General features: G+C 40.7%; 1 protein-coding gene across 11 annotated transcripts in view; it reads left to right on the forward strand.

Moving 5' to 3' along the window:
- Positions 1-411: 411 nt before the first annotated feature.
- HACE1 (HECT domain and ankyrin repeat containing E3 ubiquitin protein ligase 1) overlaps positions 412-26,310 on the forward strand; it is an 86,493-nt gene continuing 60,594 nt past the window's right edge. For 2 of the 11 annotated variants that reach the window (XM_059700841.1, XM_059700843.1), the window contains exons 1-6: positions 413-760; positions 3,502-3,556; positions 4,687-4,776; positions 5,428-5,532; positions 12,429-12,504; positions 20,737-20,868. In XM_059700841.1, coding sequence (XP_059556824.1) covers positions 685-760; positions 3,502-3,556; positions 4,687-4,776; positions 5,428-5,532; positions 12,429-12,504; positions 20,737-20,868 — 534 coding nt within the window. In that variant the 5' untranslated portion in view covers positions 413-684. Of the gene's footprint in view, positions 761-3,501; positions 3,557-4,686; positions 4,777-5,427; positions 5,533-12,428; positions 12,505-20,736; positions 20,869-26,310 lie in introns of those variants that run through there. The other 9 variants (XR_009453449.1, XM_059700837.1, XM_059700838.1 and 6 more) reach the window with 7 other exon arrangements.

Here is a 26,310-nt window from a genome sequence, read left to right on the forward strand (position 1 = left end):
CATGATGTCTCTGAAATTGCTCTGCTCCAAGGTATATGAAGCTGCAGTACTACTATATTCTGCGCTTTCATTTCTTTGACATTATTATTCTTTAGACTCGACATAGGAAAATTGTATAATATTTCAACAGTTTATGTATTTGAAAAACAAATGTACCCAAACCGAGATGATGGTTTTTAAACAGGAAAGTGATAGATAGAATTGAAGGTCAAGGCAGCGGCTCGCGTACAACTTTGGAGAACCAGAGCAGCAGGCGCGGTGACACCCCGAAAGTCTCTCCAGGAAGTTGGGGCACGCCCAGGCACGGCATTGCTTTCCGCACACACCGCCCGGGTTTCTGCGGGGCCAGAGTGAGGAGTCACCCGCACACCCAGCGTGGCTCCGCCCGGGTCGAGTCGCCGGACTCGGAACTACGGTTCCCAGAAGGCTGTGCGAGTCGAGGAGGGAAGGGCCGAGGCGGCCGGAAGAGCACTAGAGGCGACGGTGCTGGGTGTTCCCTCGGTGGTCTGTCCGGCTGCCCCCGCGGTCCGGACGGAGAACGCGGCCCCGCGCAGTCCTCTCAGTCCCGGGCGCTGGCCAGGGCAAGCCGGCGCCTCCGCCCACAGGACGGGGCGGGGCGGGATGTAGGGCGCAGGGCACGGAGACCGCCGGAGCGGCTGGAGGAGCGCGGAGGGCGCCCCGAGGATGGAGAGAGCGATGGAGCAACTCAACCGCCTGACTCGCTCGCTGCGCCGCGCTCGCACCGTGGAGCTGCCCGACGGTGAGCGGGGCAGCGCGGCTGGGAGCGGGGGGCGGCCGGGGCGGGAGCGGGGGCGGAGCGCGGGCCTGGAGAGGTCGGTGGGAAACTCACCGAAAGCTGACAAAACGCCCACGTTTGCTTTCTGAGCTGGGAGGGGCCGGACTGGGACCCCCGAGCGCCGGGCGCCCGCCGCGGCGGTGGGGTTTGCGGGAAGCGCTGGGCTGTGCGGGTCCTACAGGTGGAGGAAGCAGAAGAGACCGGATCTCCAAGCGGATGGCGGGGACCCGGGTCCCAGAAACATTAGGCTGTGGTCATCTCGCTGCCGCTGCCGGCTGGGGAGGCAGAGATGCTCCCCGGACAGTGCTGTTTACTTGAGGCTGCGAGGGCGGTTTGGCAGCCTTTACTGTTTGAAAGCGTGGAGCACTGTTGTATTTTGACAAAAGATAAATAAGGTGGCACATGCCAAACTTGTACTCTTAAAATACTCTATGTACTAGTAGACATATTTACACTTTTCTTTAATATGCCTTTCCGTTTTCATTCTTTTTTTTAAAGTTTTTGTTTTTAATATATTTTATTGATTTTTTACAGAGAGGAAGGGAGAGGGGTAGAGAGTTAGAAACATCGATGAGAGAGAAACATCGATGAGTGAGAAACATCGATGCATCGATCAGCTGCCTCCTGCACACCTCCTACTGGGGATGTGCCCGCAACCAAGGTACATGCCCTTGATCAGAATCAACCTGGGACCCTTCAGTCCAAAGGCCAACGCTCTATCCACTGAGCCAAACCGGTTAGGGCCATTTCCATTTTTTATTCGTCACACATAGTTGGGGGCTGGGGAGCTTCTACAAAGAAATAAGGCGTGATCCCTGTAGTTTAGGAATTTTAGAGAGAGTGGAAGGGAGAGGGAGAAGAACGGCGAGGAGGAGAGGGAGGGAGGGAGGGAGGGAGGGAGGGAGGGAGGGAGGGAGAGAGAGAGAGAGAGAGAGAGAGAGAAAGAGAAAGAAAGAAAAACATGGATGTGAAAGAGACATCCATTGGTTGCCTCCCGCGAGGCCCGACCGGGGCCAGGGATCGAGCCTGTAAACCAGATACGTGCCCTTGACCAGAATGGAACCCTGGACCCTTCATACTGTGGACTGACGCTCTACCCACGAGCAAAACTGGCCAGGGTGGTATTAACGTTTTAAGGGCTAAATGGGAGTTGTCAGAGTTACTTCTTTGTAAATAACTCGCCGAAACTTACATAAGTATAATATGGCATCATTAATATTTTCTTTTGGATCATGTTTGTGTGAATTTTTTTCTATAAAAGATATAAATGAAGATGTGAATAATTAAAAGTAATAAGTAAAATTTTAATACTGTTTCATAAAAGCTTCTAAAATATTTCCTTTTGTTATAATATTGGCAAGAAGCAAGCATGTATGTTTAATGTATTTAAACTTATTTAGCATATATAGCTTTAAAATCCATACATACTTACTAGAGGTCCGGTGCACGAAAATTCATGCACTAGGGGGGTGGGTGGCCTCAGCCCGGCCTGTGCCCTCTCAGTCCTGGACACCTGAGGGGATGTCTGCTTGATTAGCCCTGCTCTCCAGGCCTAAGTCAGCAGTCAGACATCCCTCTCGCAGTCCAGGAGCCCTGGCTCCCTGCTTGCTGCTCCTTACCCTAGGTCTGTGGTCGGCAAACTGCGGCTCGCGAGCCACATGCGGCTCTTTGGCCCCTTGAGTGTGGCTCTTCCACAAAATACCACGTGTGGACGTGCGTACAGTGCGATTGAAACTTCCTGTTTTGAAGAAGTACTGTTGATATTTGGCTCTGTTGACTAATGAGTTTGCCGACCACTGCCCTAGGCTGACTGCTCCTTAGCATTGCCTCAGAGGGTGGGAGAGGCTCCTGCCACGCACTGCGTTCACCCTGCTTCTGGCACTCTGCTTCTGGTTGAGCAGAGCTCCCCCTGTGGGAGCGCACTGACCCACCAGGGGGCAGCTCCTGCATTGAGCATCCCCCCCTGGTGGTCAGTGCATGCCATAGTGACCAGTGTTCTGCAGTCTGGTCGATTTGCATATTACCCTTTTATTATAAGGACTAGAGGCCTGTTGCACGAAAAGATTCATGCAATAGGCCTTCCCTTCCCCTGGCTGCTGGCACCGGTTTTCCTCCGGCACCCAGGACCCAGGCCTTTGCTCTGGCTGGAGCTGCCTTCAGTCTTCGCTGCCCTGGCTGGAGCCACCTTCAGTCTTTGCTCCACTGCTTCACGCCTATGTATGCAAATTAACCACCAACAAAGATCAGCATATCTCGCTGATTAGCCAATGGGAGGCGTAGCAAAAGTATGGTCAATTACCATGTTTGTCTATTATTAGGTAGGATAAGTTTCCCCAAAGCACATGTAAGTATGATAAAACATGAAGTCAATAAACACCTCTTTGGAACTAAAAGAAATTTTAGTGGTTAAAGCTACAGAAATTGTTAGGGCTCTAATTTTTCCCTCAGATCTAGAAGCTAAGAAGTTTTGTGGTGATGTAGAGGGAATGAGCATTAGAGAGGATAAGAAATTATGTATTGCAAATTTTGCAATACCTGTGGTATTCTTCACTAACCTTAACTTTTTATCTCTTCTCCTCACTTTTTATGTGGAGTTAAGAAAATTTTAAGATAGTTTTAGGTATTACCCTTTGGATAAAGTCTGAGATAAATGAATTCTTTTTTGTTTTGTTTTGTTTTGTTTTGTTTTGTTTTGTTTTACTCAGATAATGAAACTGCTGTTTATACATTAATGCCAATGGTTATGGCTGATCAACACAGGTGAGTTCCTATTTTACAAATTTATACTTTTTGAGAGGTATAAATTTGTCTAAATGTCGTGTACTAGTATACACACATGTACATATGCACATGTGCATGCACACACACAGTTTGCTCATAGATGTTGTCCTGGGACAAGTTATTTAACCTGTTATAATATTCTGTCTGTGAATTAAGAAAAAAGATTTTCTGAGATCCTATGGTAAGAGATTTTCTAAATGAATAGTCAGATATTAAGTCAGGTATTTGGTTGGTCATATAAGGTACAGTTATCTGACTGTGGAATGAGGTGTTTACACTTGCAGCAGACAGCTCTGCTATAGTTAGCCATTAGGTAATTTGGTGTAGTGAGAAGAAAGTGAAGGAAAACTATATTTTGAAACAAGTTTTTTGCTTTAAACCTCCTATCTGATATTATTAAAATGTGTTTTTTGTCTTTGATTTTCTTATTTGGACAAAATTAATATAGATGGGCTCAGGTTTCTGCAAGGGGAGCAGCCAGCCCTACTCTCTTTATTTCTCAGTATTCTAGGGGAGCCCGGCCAGTGTAACTCAGTGGTTCAGTGTTGACCTATAAACCAGGAGGTCATGGTTAGATTTGGTCATGCCCTGGACTCCATCCCCAGTAGGGGGAATGCAGGGGGCAGCTGTTAGATGATTCTCCATCATTGATGTTTCTATCTCTCTCCCTCTCCTTTCCTCTCTGAAATCAATAAAAACATATATATGTATGTATATATATATATATATACATATATATATACACACATATATGTGTGTGTGTGTATATATATATATATATATATATATATATATATATATATATTCTGAAAAGGAAGTTATGTTTCTTAAAAAAACATTGTAAGGGGAGCTGAGGACTACTTGGATAGCCTCAGAACAGATTACACAGAGTGCAGACAAGGAAACATTCAACAATAGTTTATATGTCAGAGCAGTTGGTTTTTGGATGCCATGCTACACTTAGAAAACAGTGCCCATTTTTTTGGTTTATGTTTGATAGAATTTTTAAAATATATTGATAAGAGTAACTAAAGAGCTATTAACTCTAGATCTTTGTTTTTTAAAACTTTTTAAAAATGTATCAACTCTTTTAATATTCTTTTGTGTAGATCTGTTTCCGAACTACTATCAAATTCAAAGTTTGATGTTAATTATGCATTTGGACGTGTGAAAAGAAGCTTGCTTCACATTGCAGCAAAGTAAGATTAAAGCTATTTTGAATTGAACTCTGGTCCAGAGTAATGATCAGTAGTAGCAGGATCTGAATCAGTGTTGGCCCAGGGTAGTTATGGAGAGCAATGAGTACAGACATCTGAATGGTTCTTCATATGTTAAGGGCATAGTATGCTACGCTTACATTCTTTACCTAAATATATTGTTAACCTCGGGATTGGACTCTAGTCTCACATCCACGGTCTTCGCTTGTTCTAGATCAAAGCAAAGTATGTTAGGCACTGGGTTGTCTTTTTTAGAAATATCTTAAGACTCTCATTCATCGAAATTTTTCTTTTATCCAACCAATGAGATTTTATATGCTAACTACACATGGTCATTGGCCTTATACAGAGGTGGGCAAAAACAGGTTTTCAGTTGTGAGTACATGAAACAGAGTTTATTCTTGTGTTATTATTTATTAGTTATTGTATTATTTTCCATAGGAACAACTGTAAACCTACTTTTGCCCCATCCTGTATTTTAAAGTAGAGGATATTTATTATTTGTGACAGAAGTCATCTTTTAGGTTAATATGGACCTCAAAAATAATGTGTTTAAAGCTTTTTGTTCTTTAATTAAGCTATATCAACTTGGCTGTGTTGAATGTATCTGATCTATTTTTAATATTGTTTTAGTTGTGGATCTGTGGAATGCTTGGTTCTGCTGTTAAAGAAAGGAGCAAATCCTAACTATCAAGATATTTCAGGCTGTACACCACTTCATTTGGCAGCTAGAAATGGGTAAATATTTCGTTTTCTTAAGTAGATTAAGTTGTCTTATTTTTATTCAAGGCACTCTACATTGATTTGATTTTTCCCCCCGTATTGGTCTTGGTAAGAGGGTCTTGGGTCATTATATCCAATTGTTAAATAACTATCATATTTAAATACTAGGGGCCCGGTGCACGAAATTCGTGCACTGGGTGGGGGCGGTGGGAGTGTCCCTCAGCCCAGCCTGCCCCCTCTCACATACTGGGAGCCCTCAGGCGTTGACCCCCCATCACCCTCCAATCGTAGGATCAGCCCCTTGCCCAGGCCTGACGCCTCTGACAGAGGTGTCAGGCCTGGGCAGGGGACCCTCATTTCCCCCCATCACTGGTTCTGCCCCCAGCCCAGGCCCCCATCTCACTCTGATCGCTTGCTCCACCCCCCGCCCAAGCCTGATGTCTCTGACCCAGGCTTCAGGCCTGGCCAAGGGGACCATCTTATCCCCCCAATCCCCGGCTCAGCCCCCCGCCCAGGCCTGATGCCTCGGCCAGAGGAGTTGACCCTCATCACCCTCCGATCACCAATCACCAGATCGGCCGCTTGACCAGGCCTGAGGCCTCCGGCAGAGGTGTCAGGCCTGGGCAGGGGACCCCCAGCTCCCCGCGGTTGCAGGCTCTGCCCCTGCCCAGGACTAACGCCTCTGGCTGAGGCGTCCGGCCCGGGCAGCGGAGACCCGCAGCTGCAGCGGCCCCGCGATCGTGGGCTCCGCTTTAGGCCCATGCAAGGGACCCCTAGCTCCTGGGACTGCCAGCTTCGACCGTGCCCAGCTCCCATCGCTGGCTCCACCCCTACTTCCTGCTACCACTGGCCAGGGCGGAAAAGGCACCTGATTCTCCGATCATGGCTGGTGGGCAGGGCAAAGGCGGCCCCAGGGCCGCCTTTGCCCTGCCCCCCAGCTCTTAGCTCCCCCCTGGGTTTCCGATCACTGTCAGTGGCAGGGGGCTTCTTCCTGCTTTCCCTTTCGCCTCCCTGCATTGTGCCTACATATGCAAATTAGCCGCCATCTTGTTGGCAGTTAACTGCCAATCTTAGTTGGCAGTTAACTGCCAATCTTAGTTGGCAGTTAACTGCCAATCTTAGTTGGCAGTTAACTGCCAATCATAGTTGGCAGTTAATTTGCATATAGCCCTGATTAGCCAATGAAAAGGGTATCGTCGTACGCCAATTACCATTTTTCTCTTTTATTAGTGTAGATTTTTGAAATTGTTTACCGATATTTTTCTTCTTGAAAATATATCTGTTGAAGTTCATTTTTACTTGGTTTATAGCAGTGGTTCTCAACCTTCCTAATGCCACAACCCTTTAATACAGTTCCCCATGTTGTGGTGACCCCCAATTTCATTGTTACAAATTGAACATAAAGCATAGTGATTAATCACAAAAACAATATGTAATTATGGTCACAGGTTGAGAATCGCTGGTTTATAGTGACATTTTATTTTCTGAAAGGAAAAATTTTTGCCTTTATTGTTTTGATATCCTTTTTCCTGCTAATCTCTTGTCACAATTTATTCCATGTTGTATTTTCCAAATTGCTTATTTAGTTAATTTTATTTATGGAATTAAATGCAGATTAAATGTTGTGGGTTTTTTTTTTTATTGGTTTTAGAGCGAGAGAGGAAGGGAGCGAGGGACAGAGACACAGAGAGAGAAACAATGATTTTTTGTTCCACTTATTTATGCATCTATTGGTTGTTTCTTGTATGTACCCTGCCTGTAGATCAAACCTGCATCTTTGGCGTATCCAGTTGATGTTCTAACCAACTGAGCTACCTGGCCAGGGCCAGAGTAAATATTATTATATCCAGTTTATTCATAGTAACTATTTGAGAATGAGCTATACTAGATAGAGTAAGCTTTGTTTTTTTATTTTATTTTTAAGGATGAAGTTTTTTTTTGTTTCTTCAAAATATTTTTATTGATTTTTAGAGAGAGAGGAAGGAAGTGGAAGAGAGAGAAAAATGTTGATGTAAGAGCCGCACATCGAATGTTGCCTCCTTCATGAGCCCAGTTCGTGGGACCATGCCCAACCAACTGAGCACACTGGTTAGGGCATGGAGTAAGCTTTCTTGATTACTCCTGTCAGTGCCAAAACTGCTTTTCATTTTAGTTACAACGAAATGACTCTTTAATAAATAATGTGCTTGCTAGCCCTCTTTTAAATTTTTAATTAAATCAGCATTTTTCCATTTTGAAAGTATTATTTCCAAAATGTGAATATAATTTTTGCCTTTTCCTGGTAACTCTGGTCATCATTATGAACATCATTATGTTATTGTGTACTGTTTTTAAATCCTACTATACTTTTTATGGGTTTCTCCCCTTTTTTGTAAAAAATTTTAGATGTCACATTTCTGTCTGCATCTACCACTATTTTTTACTTCTTAAAATTCTGTTGGACTGAGAAACCAGGCAAAAATGATAGGAATTATGTTCAAAATGAAAATAAGTAGTTTTTGATTGTGAGTTTGAGGACCTTATAAACATTTTTCTAATGCTATAAAACTTCTTTACCAGGAAAAGGCAAAAATTATATTCACATTTTGGAAATAATACTTTCATAATGGAAAAATGCTGATTTAATTAAAAATTTAAAAGAGGGCTAGCAAGCACATTATTTATTAAAGAGTCATTTCGTTGTAACTAAAATGAAAAGTATATTTCTATGTGTCTCTTCTTTTGTTTGCTCTTGAAAATATTTTTGTTTTCTGTTTTGAACTGGGATTCTAGGTAGGGATATGGGGCTAAAATTGTCTACTGCATCAATCTGAGACAAATTTTTGCATACAAGGATTAAAGTGAAACCCAAAGAACAAGAACTTCAGGGGTGTCGAGGTTGGAGTGGAAAAGGCATGTAGTCCTTTGACCCTACCTGGTCTTCCCCATTTTCTGATTTGGCACATGAACTAGTTTAGGGAACAGCTTATTGCTTTTTTAATACTTGGCCACATTAGGTATGTTGTAGGAGGGCACCCCCTAAATCGTTGAGTAGATTATTTATTTACTTGCTGAATTAATCTCAGGTCTAGATACCTTATCCCTAGTTCTAGTAGGATAACAATAAAGGTCTGTGAAAAAGTTACATATAGAAAATATCTCAGTACTCTGTCTCAACAATTGTGAATGAAAGGACAGATTGGTGCACAGCAGGGCCAAAATTGTAGTAGGAAGACTTAGTCATTTAGGAGACTGTTACTCCCCCCCCCCACCTTTGTTGAGGTATAATTGACAAAATAACAAGATATTTAAAGTATACATTGTAATGATTTGATATATCTGTACATTGTGAAAGAATTCCTTCCATCTAGTTAATTAACACATTCATTCACCATCATCTCACAACTCATATATTTATCTTTCTTTTTTGCGGAGGGGTGAGAACATTTAAGTTGGAGACCATTACATTTTTAAAAAAATATGTTTTTATTAATTTCAGAGAGGAAGGGAGATAGAGAGAGAGAGAAACATCAGTGATGAGAGAGAATCATCCATCGGCTTTCTCCTGTAAGCCCCCTTCTAGGTGTCAAGCCTGCAATCGGGGCATGTACCCTGACCAGGAATTGAACGGGTGACCTCTTGTTTCATGGGTTGACACTCAACCACTGAGCAACACTGGCTGGCGAGACCATTACATTTTTTAAAAAATATATTTTTATTGATTTTAGAAAGGGAAGAGGGAGAGAGATAGAAACATCAGTGATGAGAGAGAATCATTGATCGGCTGCCTCCTGCACGCCCCCTACTGGGGGTCAAGCCTGCAACCCGGGCATGTGTCCTTGACCAGAATCGAACCCTGGACCCTTCAATCCGCAGGCTGATACTCTATCCACTGAGCCAAACTAGCTAGGGCGAGACCATTACATTTTAAAGAGGAAGAAATATGAGCAATACTGCATTATTCACATGGCAGGTCAGTGAGGAGAAAAGGAATAAGAAGAGTTCGTAACCCTGACATAACATCAATTTGGATGCCTTTTGTACTTAACTTTTTTTTATTATTTATTAAAAATTTCCCTATGACCTATGCTTCAATCTATACAAATTTGAACTCATAAAGAAATTATAGCGCCCTGGCTGGCTTGGCTCAGTGGATAGAGCGTCAGCCTGCGGACTGAGGGGTCCCGGGTTTGATTCCGGCTAAGGGCACATATCTGGGTTGCAGGCTCCATCCCCAGTGGGGGGTGTGCAGGAGGCAACCAATCAATGATTCTCTCTCATCATTGATGTTTCTATCTCTCTCTCCTTCTCCCTCTCTGAAATCAATAAATATATTTTTTAAAAAAAAATTATAGCAAAAACTATGTCTGAAAACATAAGCAGCTGCAGGAATTAACAAGTACTCAGGTTGCTTAGCAAACATTCATTGAGCACCTCTTAAGTTGTACAATCGAACTGTGACTTCCTGGTTCATAGCTCGACACTCAGCTACTGAGTCAGGGCAGCTTGGTTCTTTTCTTATAAAAGATTTGTTCAGCCAATAAAATTTGTAGCTGTTGATTTGTAAGATTAATAATAATCTATGAAGTTTTATTGAGAATGACTAGCTATGCTTAGTATTGAGTTGATTAAAGAAATATGATATAATACATGGCATGAAGAAATTTATGATCTAATTGAGTAGTGATATATACACATATATATATTGTATGTACTAAATACTCTGTATGCCATATACTATCTATGTGAAGACTATACTCATTTATTAATACTATATATACATAGTATAGTATATATCATATAGTACACATACACTGTTATGTATTTTTATGCATATAATTATTTATTCAACTAGATAGTAAACTTTTATGCTATGGACTATATCATATTTCCTTAATCAAAGCATATATATAAATATATATATATATATATATATATATATATATATATACACACACACACACACAAACACACACACATATACACAACATATGAAATGGATATTATATATACACATATGTGTGTATCACTTTATTTCCAAAGCATGAATTTTCATTTTATTATTTAATGAAGGGGACATTGAGATGAATACTGAATAGTAACTAGTAATGAATCAGGCTAAGATGAATCATTGTGAGCAAAACAAAATGAGTAGACAGTTCAAAAGGGGCAAAGGACTTGAATAGGCATTTCTCCAAAGATATACAGATGGCTACTAAGCACATGAAAAGGTACTCACTGTCACTAATCATTAGGGAAATGCAAAACAAAATTATAATGAGTTGTCATCACACTTATTAGTATGACTATCAAAGAAAAACAACAAAACAAAGCAGAAAGTAACAAGTTTTGATGAGGATGTGGAGAAATTGGAACTCTGTCCACTGTTGGGAATGTAAAATGGTACAGGTGCTCTGAAAAACATTTTGGTGGTTCCACAAAAAATTAGAAATACCATATAATCCAACAATCCCACTTCTGGATATATACCCAATAACATTGAAAGCAGGGTCTTGAAGAAATATTTCTGTACCCATGTTCATAGCTGTTCACAATAGCTAATATGTAAACAACCTAAATATGTATCCATTGACAGATGAACAGATAAGGAAAATGTGGTCTGTACATATTTTGGAATATTATTCAGTCTTAAAAAGGAAGGAAATTCTGACATATGCTAAAACGTGGATAAATCTCGTGGACATTATGCTAAGTGAAATTAGGCCAGTCACAAAGAGGCAAACACCTGTCTGATTCCATTTTTATGAGGGACTTATATAAGCCCAAATTTTAGAGACAGAAAGTACCGTGGTGGTTGTGAGGGGAGAGGAGATGGGGAGTTATTGTTTAATGGATTTCAGTTTTCAAGATGAAAAGAGTTCTCAAGTTTTCAAGATGAAAAGAGGATGGTGATGGTTGCACAATATGAATGTACTTAATACCACTGAACTGTATGCTTAAAAATGGTCAATATGCTATAATTTATGTTATGTGTATTTTACTACAATAAAAATGAAAAACAATGAAGTAAGTAGGGGGATGCATATACATGTATTTTATTAATTTTGTGCTTATGTTTTTATAATTCATGTTAGTATTAACTTTTAATATTTATAATCATGAATGTAGGATACAACATTGAGACATGCTTTTGCTATCTATATTCATTCCTCTTTCATTAGGCTTATGTTATACTAGAGGCCTAGTACACGAAATTCGTGCACGGGGGGCGGGTGTCCCTCAGCCCAGCGCACCCTCTCCAATCTGGGACATCCCTCTCACAATCCAGGACTGCTTGTTCCCAACCACTTGCCTGCCTGCCTGCCTCATTGCCCCTAACCGCTTCTGCCTGCCAGCCTGATCACCCCCTAACCACTCCCCTGCCAGCCTGATAGATGCCTAACCACTCCCTTGCCAGCCCAGTCGCCCTCAACTGCCCTCCCCTGCCGGCCCAGTTCCCCCCAACTTCCCTCCCCTGCCGGCCATCTTGTGGCTGTGGGCGCTGCCATCTTTGAGGGCGGGACAGTCAATTAGCATATTCCCTCCTTATTGGCTGTGTGTGCCACCATCTTTGCGATGGTGTGAGGGTCAATTAGCATATACCCTCTTTATTAGAAAGGATTGCTAATGAAAATTACTATTTCAGATATTCAGTCAACACTAGAAATTTCTCAGCATTTTGAATGATGACTGTCCCAAAGACATGAAAATCTTAGTGTGCCTTTTCTTTATCCTGTTATCTTTGAGTCATAGAAACAATTTTGTATATTATTTAAACTGTTATAGTGTTTATTTAAATATTGCAGATATGGATTGATACTTAAATATTAACTACACTCAACTAATGTTGAGTGTAGTTAATATTTTAGCATAATAATTGTTACTTGTTTGTATTTCTAGTATCAGTTATTTGTGACTTTCTTTCTTTTTAGGCAGAAGAAATGCATGAGTAAATTATTAGAATACAGTGCTGATGTGAACATTTGTAATAATGAAGGCCTTACAGCAGTAAGTGCTAAGAATTTCTTGAGATTTTTAAAATGCTTTTTAGAAATATCATTGAAGATGATAGTATTGCAAAGTGCAGTACAAGTGTTTCTGCAAGTTACTTCTTTGTGATAATTAAGAAGATGAAGAATGATTTGAGATATAGTTCTCAGCTATATTTATTAAGAGAAGATATGGTCCACCATATTTCTTCTTTTTTCTCCTGTTTGAGTGTATGCCTTTTCATTTGTTTTGAAGTCTTATTCCCCTAGCTTTTGTCATCCATTTTCAATGACTTTCAGTGGCCCCTACTGGAGATTGAGCCTGAAACTTGGGCATGTGCCCTGACTAGAAATTGAACTATGACCTCCTGGTTCATAGGTTGATGCTCAACCATTGAGCCACATATGCCAGGCACTTGTTATACTTTGATCCACATAGATATTATAGAGAGATGGTATAGGATATTTGAAGAGATTGCTGAAATAAAAAATTTTAATCAAATTCTCATTATTTAATGAAGCATTATTCATTTTATAAGTAGAGATAAAGAAGAATTTTGTGATTATTGAGAAATTGTTTGAAAGTCATGATAGAAGATGTTAAGTTTTACCTCCCTATTTGTGAGGTGATAGAGATATTAACTAACTGTAAGGTGGGAATCCTTTTACAATGTATATGAAATCATCACACTGTATACTTTAAATATTTTATAATTTTATTTGTTAATTATATCTCAATAGAGCTTAATGATGTGCTAGGTATCACAGAGGGTTATAAAACTATCTGTCCTTAGAGCACTGTCTAATATAGGTAAGATAAGGTGTCCAATATTCCCATAATGTTTATCGCATTAGCTTTTATCTGCTAATTTCTTCCACTCCTAAACTTTAAAGGAAGTAGAGTAGGACATTTTTAAACATCAAATTTTAATCTAAAAACTATTCATGTGCATATTTAAAGGGTCATTTGATTATACCAGGCTATTATAGAAAAAGTCTCTATTCTTTTTCTGCCTGGGATCAACCTCGGTGTTCTCTCCTGTGGGTGTGGTGTGTCTCCTTTGCTTGGATACTATTCTGGCTGCCAAGCATGTTCCTGCCTTGTCCCAGACCACCATGGTGGAATTAATTCAACAGTTGGGTTCATTGACCTCATTGGCTGAAGGAAGCTGGGATGGTGGAAATGTGCTGCTACAGAATTGAGTACTTGTCACCAAACATGCAGGGGAGTAAAGCCAAGCACTGCTGAGATGACGGAACCTTCAGTAGGGAGCCAAGAGCCCCAGGATTGTTTCTACAAAAGGAGACAATCGTTGACTGCGTGCTTTCTAGGTTGGTCAACCTCACAAAAGACTCATGTTTCTTCATTTGTTCTTTCAAAGGACAATACTTAACTATATGCTAGGTAGGCACTTTGCTGGTGTGGGGATAGAGTTGTGAATATTTCTGACTCAGACCTTGTCATCTCCAAACACGAAAGTCAGCAGGTGTTGGTGACGCATTGTAATGTCAACATAGGAGGAGAGCTATGGAAGAAATGGAGGGGGATCCATCCTTACCTAGGAGCATGTGAGCTGAGGCCAAGGGACAATTAAACAGTGGAGTGTTAAAAGTGGTGGCTAAAAGAGTGTTAAAAGAGTTCTAGCTCTGTGGAATAGATTGGTGAAGGCTTGGAAATGAAAGAGAGCATGATACATTAGAGCAGCCGTGGGCAAACTACGGCCCGCGGGCCGGATCCGGCCCGTTTGAAATGAATAAAACTAAAAAAAAAAAAAAAAAAAAAAAAAAGACCGTACACTTTTATGTAATGACTAGAGGCCCAGTGCACAAAAATTTGTGCACTCGTGGGGAGGGGGGGGTCCTTCAGCCCGACCTGTGCCCTCTCGCAGTCTGGGACCCCTCAGGAGATAACGACCTGCTGGCTTAGGCCTGCTCCCGGGTGGCAGAGGGCAGGCCCAATCCCTAGGTGCAGCCCCTGGTCGGGCTCAGAGCAGGGCCGTTTGGGGAGTTGGGGCGCCGCCCCGTATGCACAGAGCAGGGCAGATTGGGAGGTTGTGATTCCACCCTCAGTCACGCTCAGGGTAGGGCCAATTGGGGGGTTGGGGCACCGTCCCCTGTCACACTCAAGGCAGGGTCGATGGGGAGGTTGCGGCGCCACCCCCTGTCACGCACAGAGCAGGGCCATCAGGGGGTTGGGCCGCTGCCCCCGTCACACACAGAGCAGGGCCCATCAGGGGGTTGGGGCACCGCCCTCTATCACCCACAGAGCAGGGCTGATCAGGGGGTTGGGGCACCGCCACTCTCACACTCAGGGCAGGGCCGATGGGGAGGTTATGACTCTACCCCATCACACACAGAGCAGGGCCCGTGGTGGGGGGGAGCTCCCCCCTATCAGGCACAGAGCAGGGCTGCTCAGGGGGTTGGGGCCCCGCCCCCTGTCACACACAGAGCCGCAGGGCGATCAGGGGGTTTGGGCGCTGCCCCCTGTCACGCTGATCCCGGTGCTGGGAGGCATATTACCCTTTTACTATATAGGGTAGAGGCCTGGTGCATGGGTGGGGCCCACTGGTTTGCCCTGAAGGGTATCCTGGATCAGGGTGGGGGTCCTCACTGGGGTGCCTGGCCAGTCTGGGTGGGGGGCTGAGGGCTGTTTTCAGGCTGGGAGTGACTGAAGTTCCCAACCGCTCCTTTTTTTCTTTTTTTTTTTTATTCTGGGCCAGCTTTACCTTGAGGCTTGGCTCCAGCTCTTAGGCCTCCGCAGCTGAAAGTAGGTTTCTGGCCTTTGCTTACAATGTTGCGAATCTGCTGGCTGAAGTCCGGCGGTATTTGTTACAATGTTTCTTAAACTGCCCGCTCAGAGGCCTGCAGCCGCAGGTGGGACGGAGGCAAGCAAGCCTCATGTTAGTTTTAAGCTGCCTGGCTGCCGGCCGCCATCTTGGCTGACAGTTAATTTGCATATCTCCCTGATTAGCCAATGAAAAGGGTAGCGGTCGTACGCCAATTACCATGTTTATCTTTTATTAGTGTAGATGTTTACTTTGAATTTATATTAGTTCACACAAACACTCCATCCATGCTTTTGTTCCGGCCCTCCGGTCCAGTTTAAGAACCCATTGTGGCCCTCGAGTCAAAAAGTTTGCCCACCCCTGCATTAGAGCAATGAGCTTAATGTGGCATTCAGATACCCCTGGAGCTTCATGAATACTTCCAAAGGCTTGTGGCATGTATGTTTAAGGATATCACTTTACAGATCTTCAGTTTCTGTGTTTCTATGTGCTCTTAAATGATCTGCTCAAGAGCATCCCCTGGTAGAGTGCCAGCCCTTTCCACTTTTACCTTAAAAATCACTCTTCCACCACTTGTTTTGAGTAGAATACATTTTATACTCAACCATCGTGAATATTGCCAAGATACATTGTCAAGGATGGGGTGGGGCTAGGAGTAAACAAACAAACAAAAAAAGCCAACTCAAAATATTGGTGTCTGCAAAGGCTCTATCATTCATCACCCTTAGGCTTTTTCCTGTCTTATATGTATTGCTGTTACTGGTGAAGTATTTAGACTTGAGTTGCTTTATTCTGAATTCAGCACAATTACAAAAATGATGCAATAGTAGTCTTGGAATATTTGCTTGGTTTGTCATTAATACCATCCCACAACTACTATCAAAGAATTCATTGCCTCTAAGGCAGCGGTTCTCAACCTGTGGGTCACGACCCCTTTGGTGGTCGAACGACTCCTGTGTGGTCGCCTAAGACCATCCTGCATATCAGATATATCATTACAATTCGTAACAGTAGCAACATGACAGTTATGAAATAGCAACGAGAATAATTTTATGGTTGGGTCATAACATAAGGAACTGTATTTAAAGGGCCAGGAGGTTGAGAACCACTGCTCTAAGGTAAAGTTCAGTGAGAAGCAAAAGAACGTCAGTAGGAAATGCTGAAGTCAGTGGTGACTCTTTTCACCCAACTGGCAGTCAGGGTGACTTTTAATCTATCTATTTTATTCATACTTATATCTATCTATATTTACCTATATTAGGAAGTGGAGGAAATGGGCAGTGACTGCTAATGGGTACAGGTTTTCTTTTTGGGGAAATGAAAGTATTCTAAAATTGATGGTGGTGGTGATCACACAACTCTGAAAATACTACAAGTCTAGAGGTTGTTTACTTAAAATAGGTGAATTTGTATGGTATTACGCCTCAAGTAAATACACATACACCTTATGACACCCTTGTCCCCCCAAAATAAAACGTTCTCTTGATCTTCCTCCCAACCTCCAAAATTCTCATTCCATAGTGAGCTCCTCCCAACTATTTTTAATGGATTTAAACATTTTGTTTTCCCTGTATCTGGATGACATGCTAATATTGCTACCTTTTGAATTTTTCAGTTTTAGGCTTCACTTATTGATTTTCTGAACAATAAGATTATTGCTCTCTTTTTCAGCCTCCCTTCCATATCCCTTCATGTACAAGCACATTCCCTCAGACCCTTACAATAGAGTCACAATTTTTGTTATGTCATTTTTCAATGTTTTAGTTTTTGATTGTGTAAAAACTATTCATAGTTAGGTTAAGTTGTTTTCTATTGTTACTTTTCTGTTTTATAAAGCATTTTATTTTTCATGTAGTTAAAAATTGCATTTAAAAAATTGAGGTAATTATAGATTCATATGCAGTTGTAAGATACAGAAACCCCCCCTGTATATTTTGCCCAGTTTCTCATTGATCACATTTTACAGAACCATAGTATAATATAATATCATGACCAGGGTATTGGCATGGATACAGTCTTACTCATTTCCTGTTTTACTTGCTTACTTCTACCCAGTTTTACCTGTGTGTATGTATGTACATATATTAAGTTTTATACAGTTTTATTACCTGTGTAGATCCATGGGTCCACTACTGTAGTCAACATCCTGAACATTTCCAATTCCACAAAGATGCCTTGTGTGTTGCTCTTCTTTTCTAATCACACCTTTCTCCCCCTTAACTCCCATTTCTAACCCCTGGCAACCACTAATCTTTTTCTTTTCTGAAATGTTGTTTCAAGAATATAGACATGGAATCATAATGTGTGGAACTTTTTGGGATTGGCTTTTGTATACTCATCATATTCCTTGGAGATTGATTTAGATTTTTGTGTGTATCAATAGTTTGTTCTTTTATATTACTGACTAGTATTCCTTGGTGTAGATATACCACTGTTTGTTTAATCATTCACCTCTTGAAGGACAACTGGGTCATTTCCTGTTTGGAGCTATTGCAAGTAATGCTGCCATTAGCATAAACATAAGTGTATAGGTTTTTGGGGTGAACATACATTTTCATTTCTCTGGAATAAATGCTCAGGAATGCAGTTGCTGGGTTGTATGGCATTTTCATGTTTAGTTTTCAAATGCACTGCCTTACTTTTCCAGAGTGTATCATTTACCACCTACCAGGAATCTAGTTTTTCAGCATCCTCACTAGCATTTGATATTGTTAATGTTGTTGTTTTTTTTTTTAATTTTAGCAATTATGAAAGGTACTAGAGGCCCAGTGCATGAATTTGTGCACCAGTGGGGTCCCTTGGCCTGGCCTGCGGGATTGGGCCGAAACTGCCTCTCCAACATCCCCCAAGGGGTCCAAGATGGTGAGGGGGTACAGGCCAGGTGGAGGGGCCCTACCAGTGCACGATTGGGGTTGGGGAGGGACGCGGGTGGTTGGCCAGCGGGGAGGGACCACAGGAGGGCTTCAGGGCATGTCCGGCCTGCCTAGCTCAGTCCTGTTTGGCTGGACCCCAGTAGCAAGCTAACCTACCAGTTGGAGCATCTGCCCCTGGTGGTCAGTGCACGTCATAGCAAGCAGTTGAGTGGCCTTAGCATATAATTAGCATATTATGCTTTGATTGGTTGAACGGCTGACCGAACGACCGGACATTTAACATATTAGGCTTTTATTATTTAGGACTAGAGGCCAGGTGCACAAAAATTTGTGCACTTGGGGGGTCCGTCAGCCCGGCCTGTGCCCTCTCGCAGTCTGGGACCCCTCGGGAGATAACGACCTGCTGGCTTAGGCCTGCTCCCGGGTGGCAGAGGGCAGGCCCAATCCCTAGGTGCAGCCCCTGGTCGGGCTCAGAGCAGGGCCGATTGGGGAGTTGGGGTGCCGCCCCTGTCATGCACAGAGCAGGGCGGATTGGGAGGTTGCGATGCCACCCTCAGTCACGCTCAGGGTAGGGCCGATTGGGGGGTTGGGGCACCGCCCCCTGTCACACTCAAGGCAGGGTCGATGAGGAGGTTGCGGCGCCATCCCCTGTCAGCACAGAGCAGGGCCCATCAGGGGGGTTGGGGCTCCGTACCCTGTCATGCACAGAGCAGGGCCGATCAGGGGGTTGGGGAGCTCCCCGCTGTCACGCACAGAGCAGGGCCCATCAGGGGGTTGGGGAGCTCCCCCTGTCACGCACAGAGCAGGGCCAATCAGGGGGTTGGGGAGCTCCCCCCTGTTACTCACAGAGTAGGGCCGATAGGGGATTTGGGGCACCGCCCCCTGTCACACACAGAGCAGGGTGGATCAGGGGGTTGGGGTGCCGCACCCTGTCACACTCAGGGCAGGGCCGATGGGGAGGTTATGGCTCTACCCCGTCACACACAGAGCAGGGCCCGTGGGGGGGGGGGGGGGTTGGAGTGCCGCACCCTGTCACATACAGAGCAGGGCCGATCAGGGGGTTGGGGCGCTGTCCCCTGTCACAGAGCTGCAGGGCGATCAGGGGGTTGGGGAGCTCCCCCTTATCAGGCACAGAGCAGGGCTGATCAGGGGGTTGGGGCGCCTTCCCCTGTCACGAACAGAGCAGGGCCGATAGGGAGGTTGTGGCCCCACCCCCTGTCACACACAGAGCCGCAGGGCGATCAGGGGGTTTGGGCACTGCCCCCTGTCACGCTGATCCCAGTGCCGGGAGGCCTCGCGGCTCCACTGATCCCAGTGCTGGGAGGCATATTACCCTTTTACTATATAGGGTAGAGGCCTGGTGCACATGTGGGGGCCAGCTGGTTTGCCCTGAAGGGTGTCCTGGATCAGGGTAGGGGTCCCCACTGGGGTGCCTGGGCAGTCTGGGTGAGGGGCTGAGGGCTGAAGCTCCCAACCGCTCCTTTTTTTTTTTTTTTTTTTTTTTTTTAATTCTGGGCCAGCTTTAGCTCTGAGGCTCCAGTTCTTAGGCCTCCGCTGCTGAAAGCAGGTATCTGGTTTGTTTCGGTTCTATAATCGAAACAATGTATAACTCCAGCTCTTAGATCCCAGCTCGCTGAAAGCAGGTTTCTGGGGTTTTGTTTAGCTTCTGTATTTGTTAAAATGTTTCAAACTGCAGGCTCAGAGGCCGGCAAGGCAGGTTTCCTCCGTTACTGAAGCAAGCAAGCCTCATGTTAGTTTCAAGCTGCCTGGCTGCCGGCCGCCATCTTGGCTGGCAGTTAATTTGCATATCGCCCTGATTAGCCAATGGGAAGGGTAGCGGTTGTATGCCAATTACCATGTTTCTCTTTTATTAGATAGGGTAATTATATCTCTTGTAGTTTTCCTTTGCTTTTGCCTAAGTGCTGATATTGTTGAACATCTTTTTATATGCGTTTTTTACCATTTGTTCATCCTCTTATATGAAATGATAGTTCATATCATTTGTCCATTTTCTAATTGGATTTGTAAAAAATTATATTGATTGCTTTTTAGAGAGAGAGAGAGAGAGAGAGAGAGAGAGGGAGGAAGAAACAATTCTTTGTTGTTCTACTTATTTATACATTCATTGGTTGATTCTTGTATGTGCCCTCACCAGGAATAGAATACAAAACCTTGGAGTATGGAGTAGATGCTCTAACCAACTGAAGTAAAGAATATGGCACCCACTTTGTTAATTACTTTTTAATTTATGTTTGCTTCTGGGGAAGGAAAATTATTCAGTACCTTTTCTATAGAGAAAACCTATTCGTAGAGTTCGGGATCATCTAAGAAGCAGACTATTTGGTGATCCTAAGTCTAAACTTAATTACTTTGAACCATGAAGTGCTTGATTTTGAAATACATGGTGGTGTAACTTATATCTTGATGCATATTTTTCCCCCTGTAAAAATATAGAAAAATATTTATAGGCTTAAGTTTTAATTTTAGTCTTTAGTGTGTATTATGCTCACAGTTGGGAAGTAATAGCATCTATCTGCTGTTTTTATGTGAAACACTCCTGCATAAATGCTAAGTAACTAACTGACTGCACAGATACACTGGCTGGCTGTGAATGGGCGGACAGAGCTACTCCATGACCTTGTACAGCACGTCAGTGACGTCGATGTTGAGGACGCAATGGGGCAGACAGCGCTGCATGTGGCCTGCCAGAATGGTCACAAGACGGTAAATTCAGCTGCGAGAACTTTAAGTTGCATGTGTTTATTTTTGAAAACTTTGAATCATGAAAAATTTCTCACTGTGCATACATAATTGGAAACATGAAGCATCATAGCAAAATCTTGTTATAACATTTTCTGCATCATACAGACTTTTGGTTAATATATTTTATGTGGAAAAAGGAATAGAAAATAGTCTTTTAAAATCTGTTTATAATATTTATAATTTGGATTTTAACTTCATTTCTGATTCATAGATTTTTAAATAGCTGAATATATTAAAAATTTAAATGTAGTATGTTCATATATAATTTTAACAATTATGTTTTGTTCTCAGTTTTACCAACTAAGTTTTTCATATTTTCTTTTATTTTTTATTACTAAGCCTCAATGATTGGGATTAGATATAAAGAAAGTGAATACTGACATTTCTTAAATCATTTAACTTGGGTTATCATATTTGTCTACTATCTCAGAATATGATGCAAGCACTAGAATGACAGTTGTTTTCTTTCAGACTTTAGGTTTCTAAAATCATGCATTTGTTTTATAGCAATAGTTTTCTGTTAATTCTATGTATAAACATTTGGCTTTTAAAATTTCTAATAGTTTTCTCTCATTAGGAGACTTTGCTGCCTTATATAAAGGTTGTTAGCTTACGATTATAAATGAATATTTGCTTTGCTATAATTTCCTGGTTACTTTCCTGTTGTTTCCTCCCCCACCCCTGCCACACACACACACACACACACACACACACACACACACACACACACACGCATTTACTATTATTGACAATAGAATGTTGCTTATTTACTTGGTAACTGTAAAAGTAACAACAAAGACCAACCCTATACAACTTTAAAGCTACAAAATTTGCTTGTTTATATTTATTTTTTTGTATATTCTTTGAGTCTTATCTTTTTGTGGGAGAATTCTTAGTGGAGTCATTGGTTTCCTTCTCTGCAAACAAAACACTTTTTTCCTAACCCGGTTCAGGATATAGGATCCTACGTTTTAGATGCTTTATGTATGACTTCAGTTCACAGAATATTTCACTTCTTTAAGATTGTGAGGCCAAGGTTGACATTGTCTTATTTAAGAGTTAGATAAAAGGAGGGATGTAGGATTCTTTTGATTACATGGAATTTTTCTGAACATCATTGTTCGTTTTTAATTTTTTTGTCTTTTATTATCTGAAAAGTAACCCAGTATTTTCAAGGAACATTTCTTCTCATTGTCTCAGAGTCCACACTATTAAATTTAAAACATATTTTGTATGATAAAAAATGATCTGAAATATTCTACTCTTGAGTGGCCTAGTCTCTCTCTCTCTCTCTCTCTCTCTCTCTCTCTCTCTCTCTCTCTCCCTCTGTTTTCTATACTGGACTGTACTTTATTTTTTTGAAATTTATCTTTATAACAGGTAAGTGGAGTGCCATGTACTAAGATTGCAAACCCTACCTGTTGTTCAGGAACTTGTGTAGGAAAAAACTGGAATTCAGATTAGGAATGATCTACAAAATCTCATTTTAGCTTCCTTGAATCAGTGAAGAAGCAAGAATTGCATAGAAAATCTTATTTCAAAACGTGCATTAGAGGCTGCATTAGAAATTTAGAATTGCCTTCTGAAGTTATTGAAAGGTAGGTAGTATAAGTATAATATATTCCATATGGTTTGAACTTAAAGCAGGTGTGGTAAAGTAAGGGAGAATTCCTCATAGCCAAATGCCTTTGGAGAATTATATTCTCAGAAGATTTATAGGGAGCCTGACTTTACTGTGGTGATGAGTTTTACAGGGTGAGATTTCGCAGATATAGTAGAGGAGGAAGTGTACAAAAAACCATGTTGACTGGTGGTTGATTGTATTAGTGTGTGAGATTCCATTCTGTCATAGTTGATCAATTGTAGTTATCTGGAAGGATCATATACGGATAATATTTAAAACTGTTTTTGGAATCATTGTATTCATCTTTAATCCTTCTTCAATTAGGGCAAGAAAGGATCTTGAAAAATTAGCTTACCTTCTAGCCTCCAGGCTGAATTGTATTTCTAAAAATCTGTGTTGACAGTTGTACTAATATTACCTGTGTCTCATAATTACTCATGTATTTCTGGTCTGTGTTCACAGTTCCATGGATAAGCATATCCTTTTATCTAGAGCTGAATATGATTTATTGGGTTATAAGATATGATAAGTTATTACTGGATAGGGATTACTGATTTTTTAAACTCTGTGTATCTTTCCATAAGTTGACTACTGAGTCTAAAATGCTTTGTCAGGTATCACAATTGGGACTTATTTTAGTGGCAAGTGAAAATGGCCTTTTTATTGTCTCAAAGTAGCCAGTTCTTACATCAAATCATTAACAGGTATTCAACACTGGTGTCCATGTAGATACAGGTTCAAGATTTCAGTTTATGTTTAAGCTGAAAAGCTTGCATATTGATTATGTATTTTTTTATAAAATGAAATAGGAAACTTTAGAGGGGGAAAGAAACTCTATTTTAAAACATTTTTAAAAGCATATAATTTCTTTCAAATTATAGAAACAGCTATAACAAAGAAGTCCTCTGAAGTTTCAATCTAATCTCATTTTAGAGTAAATCTCAAAGGGACATGATAAAATTTAACTGGCTGAGAGCTCTAAAGCTTTGTAGAATTTGTAATTGAAGACTACATTTTTGCTGTCAGGCTAAGAATTACAGATTTACATTACTTTTTTAAAGTTAAAAGATTTGGAATATTCATTTTTGTCATAACTAAGAAATCGAGTAATCTTTGCTATGATTTCAAATAGATGCATCAATTTCATTAGCAGTAAAGGTCTCATCATCCTCTTGTTGGAAAGAAGTGGTTTCGGCAGTTGAAGAGTACCTTCCGATCTTTTATTTGTCGTTGCAACATAACAGCACTAAATTTTAAACTACTTCTATTCCTGTTTATAAGTGATCAGGTCAAAGAAATGATCATAACAATTTCTGAATAATGCAATTATCTATAACTTTCCTTAGGTAAATTGTTTATTAGCTATATGATACTAAAATTATGGTTTGTTTTTTGATACTGATTTTGACATATCATTTCAGAGTTTGATTATTCAGCTGGCTTATTATATATAGTCTTTGGCAACTCTTTGTTCCCATGCCTTATGTACATTCTAAGGTACATTCTGTTTACTGATCACATCATTAAGAAAAGCATTGTGAACACGTTGGAAAACACTTAAGAGCACTAATAGTTGTGGTACTATTACTGTCATTATTAATATGGATGATGGGATTCTTCAAGCAAAGTATAGAGAGCACTATCTGGGTCCTTAATTGACTTAGCTTGTGCAAAAAGCTATTGTGTTTTTTGAGTTTTAATCTCATTTTTAGAAAGAGGAGTAAAGCCTCATATTATTCTACATGGTGTATAATTGACTCCAATTTATTTGGCCATAAGTTGAATGAATATTTTGGTAATTTTTTCTTTGTTATTAATTAAATTTATTAATGTGTTGAGTTGCCACAAATAGTTGCTTTCTGATTTCTGGAATACTTTGGATTTAGAAACCCTAGAAAACTTTCAGATGGTTCATTCTCAATTTATATAAGTTAGAGTACACAGCAGGATTAGTTTAGAAACGAATTTCAATTTATTTGTACAATAAATGTTACTTTTATCAGAATAAATTTTATATTTCTAAATTTATATAGCTTAATCTGAAGCTTCACAAACTTAAAACGGTAGCTGAATCCTGCTTAGATTTAAGCTATTTGACACAACTTTCTTAGGTCATTTGTTAATTAGTTGTATGATACTAATTATGGGATTATAGACTATCTTTGATAGAACTGACTGCATTTTTTGCTGAAATTGTAGGCTTGTTAAGGAACAGTGCTCACCTATGTTCAGTCAGCTCTCTTGCTATCTTAAGCCAGCTCCCAAGCTTTTCATCCAGAGATTATAGACCACGCTTAACTGAAAGCTTTGCAAAAACATTAATTGGATCTGCCTTGAGGCACAAAGGTAGATACTCCAACATTTCTTTCTTTCTTTTTTTTGTATTTTTAGGTTTAGAGTAATTTTTTTTTATTTTAATGTTAGAATTCTACTTTATCACTTCTAGGCAATGTGAGTAAATAATAAAAAGCTCTCTTTACTCTGGTTTTTCTCACAGAACTGGATAATAATTGATTTTTTTCTAGATGTTACATAAGAGTTCAAAGTTTCTATAGTTTTATGTGAACAGATTTCTAGAGAAGATTTATATAAACCAGCCACTGATTAGTGAGTTGGCCGTTTTTCTTAGTGCTTAACTTATTTGTGCATTGCTATTAAGTCATTTCATCAGAGTATTTTTCTAATGTTCAGAATTTTTAAAATGTAATTAAATTTATTGAAGTGACATTAGTTAATAATCACAATTCTTTTTAATAGAAGATAAAACAAAGATGCTTGCTTTTTTGTTGTTTGGTCTTTTAGCAAATGATAGTACCATAATAGATTTTACTTATAGTTTTAATATTGAATATCTATTCCTTTTTATTTTGATTAGTGTTGTTTAGAGTGTTGACATTGATAAAGTAGAGCTGCTTTGGATTTCTTTGTAATTTATCAGTGTATTGGGCACAGGTGGTCTTCGTTAGTCACTGCCTTCAATTAAATGACTTTTGTGATTGACCCAAACATTAGCTTTAAACATTAGTTTTCAGCTCAGGATATTGTTTTATCACTTGAAAGGTCATGAATTCTGTTGAAAATGTGTTGTTTCTGCTTAAGAATTTCGTGAGAGCCATATGAAAATCCCCTTTCAGTGCTTGCCTTTCAGGGTTCTTTCCCAGCACTCTCTTATTCTGTGAGGAAGAAGACCCCTCCATAGTAGATTACCTAGGAATCAGAATAATTGTTTTTGTTTTTTAAGGGGAGGAGGGGGACTTCAAGTTTTGAATTACTTTAAAAGCATATTCTGGTGATCTAAATTAGTCACATAAAATGATTTCACTGTAGTGCTTAAAATGTGTTGTGATAACTTGAAAAATATAGGTATTCAGCTACAGTCACAAATATTTATGTCGATATACTTTTACCTGTTTACAGTTATTAAATTGTAAGCTGCTGAGCTTAATTTTTTGCAAGTAAATGAAAAGGCATAAAATTTTGAAAACAGAACTTACGAACATTGTAAATCACAATTATTTTTTTTTAATTAATGGCTTATATTCCGTTAAGCAGACACAGTACAATTTTTTACAGAAATATTTGTGTATAAAGGGTTTAGGAGTGAGAAATTTGATAAAATAAATTCAAATCTGTCATTTGAATTCTATTCATTTCTCTGGATAGGTTTTTATCACCATCTAGCAGAATACATATTTTGTTTATTTCATTTGTCTCTTGGTCTTCCTTTTCCACTAGAATGCAAGCTTCATAAAGGCAGAGATTTTTGTCCCTTTTATTCA

This window comes from Myotis daubentonii, chromosome 6 (genome assembly GCF_963259705.1).
Source record: "Myotis daubentonii chromosome 6, mMyoDau2.1, whole genome shotgun sequence".
Lineage (NCBI taxonomy): Eukaryota > Metazoa > Chordata > Mammalia > Chiroptera > Vespertilionidae > Myotis > Myotis daubentonii.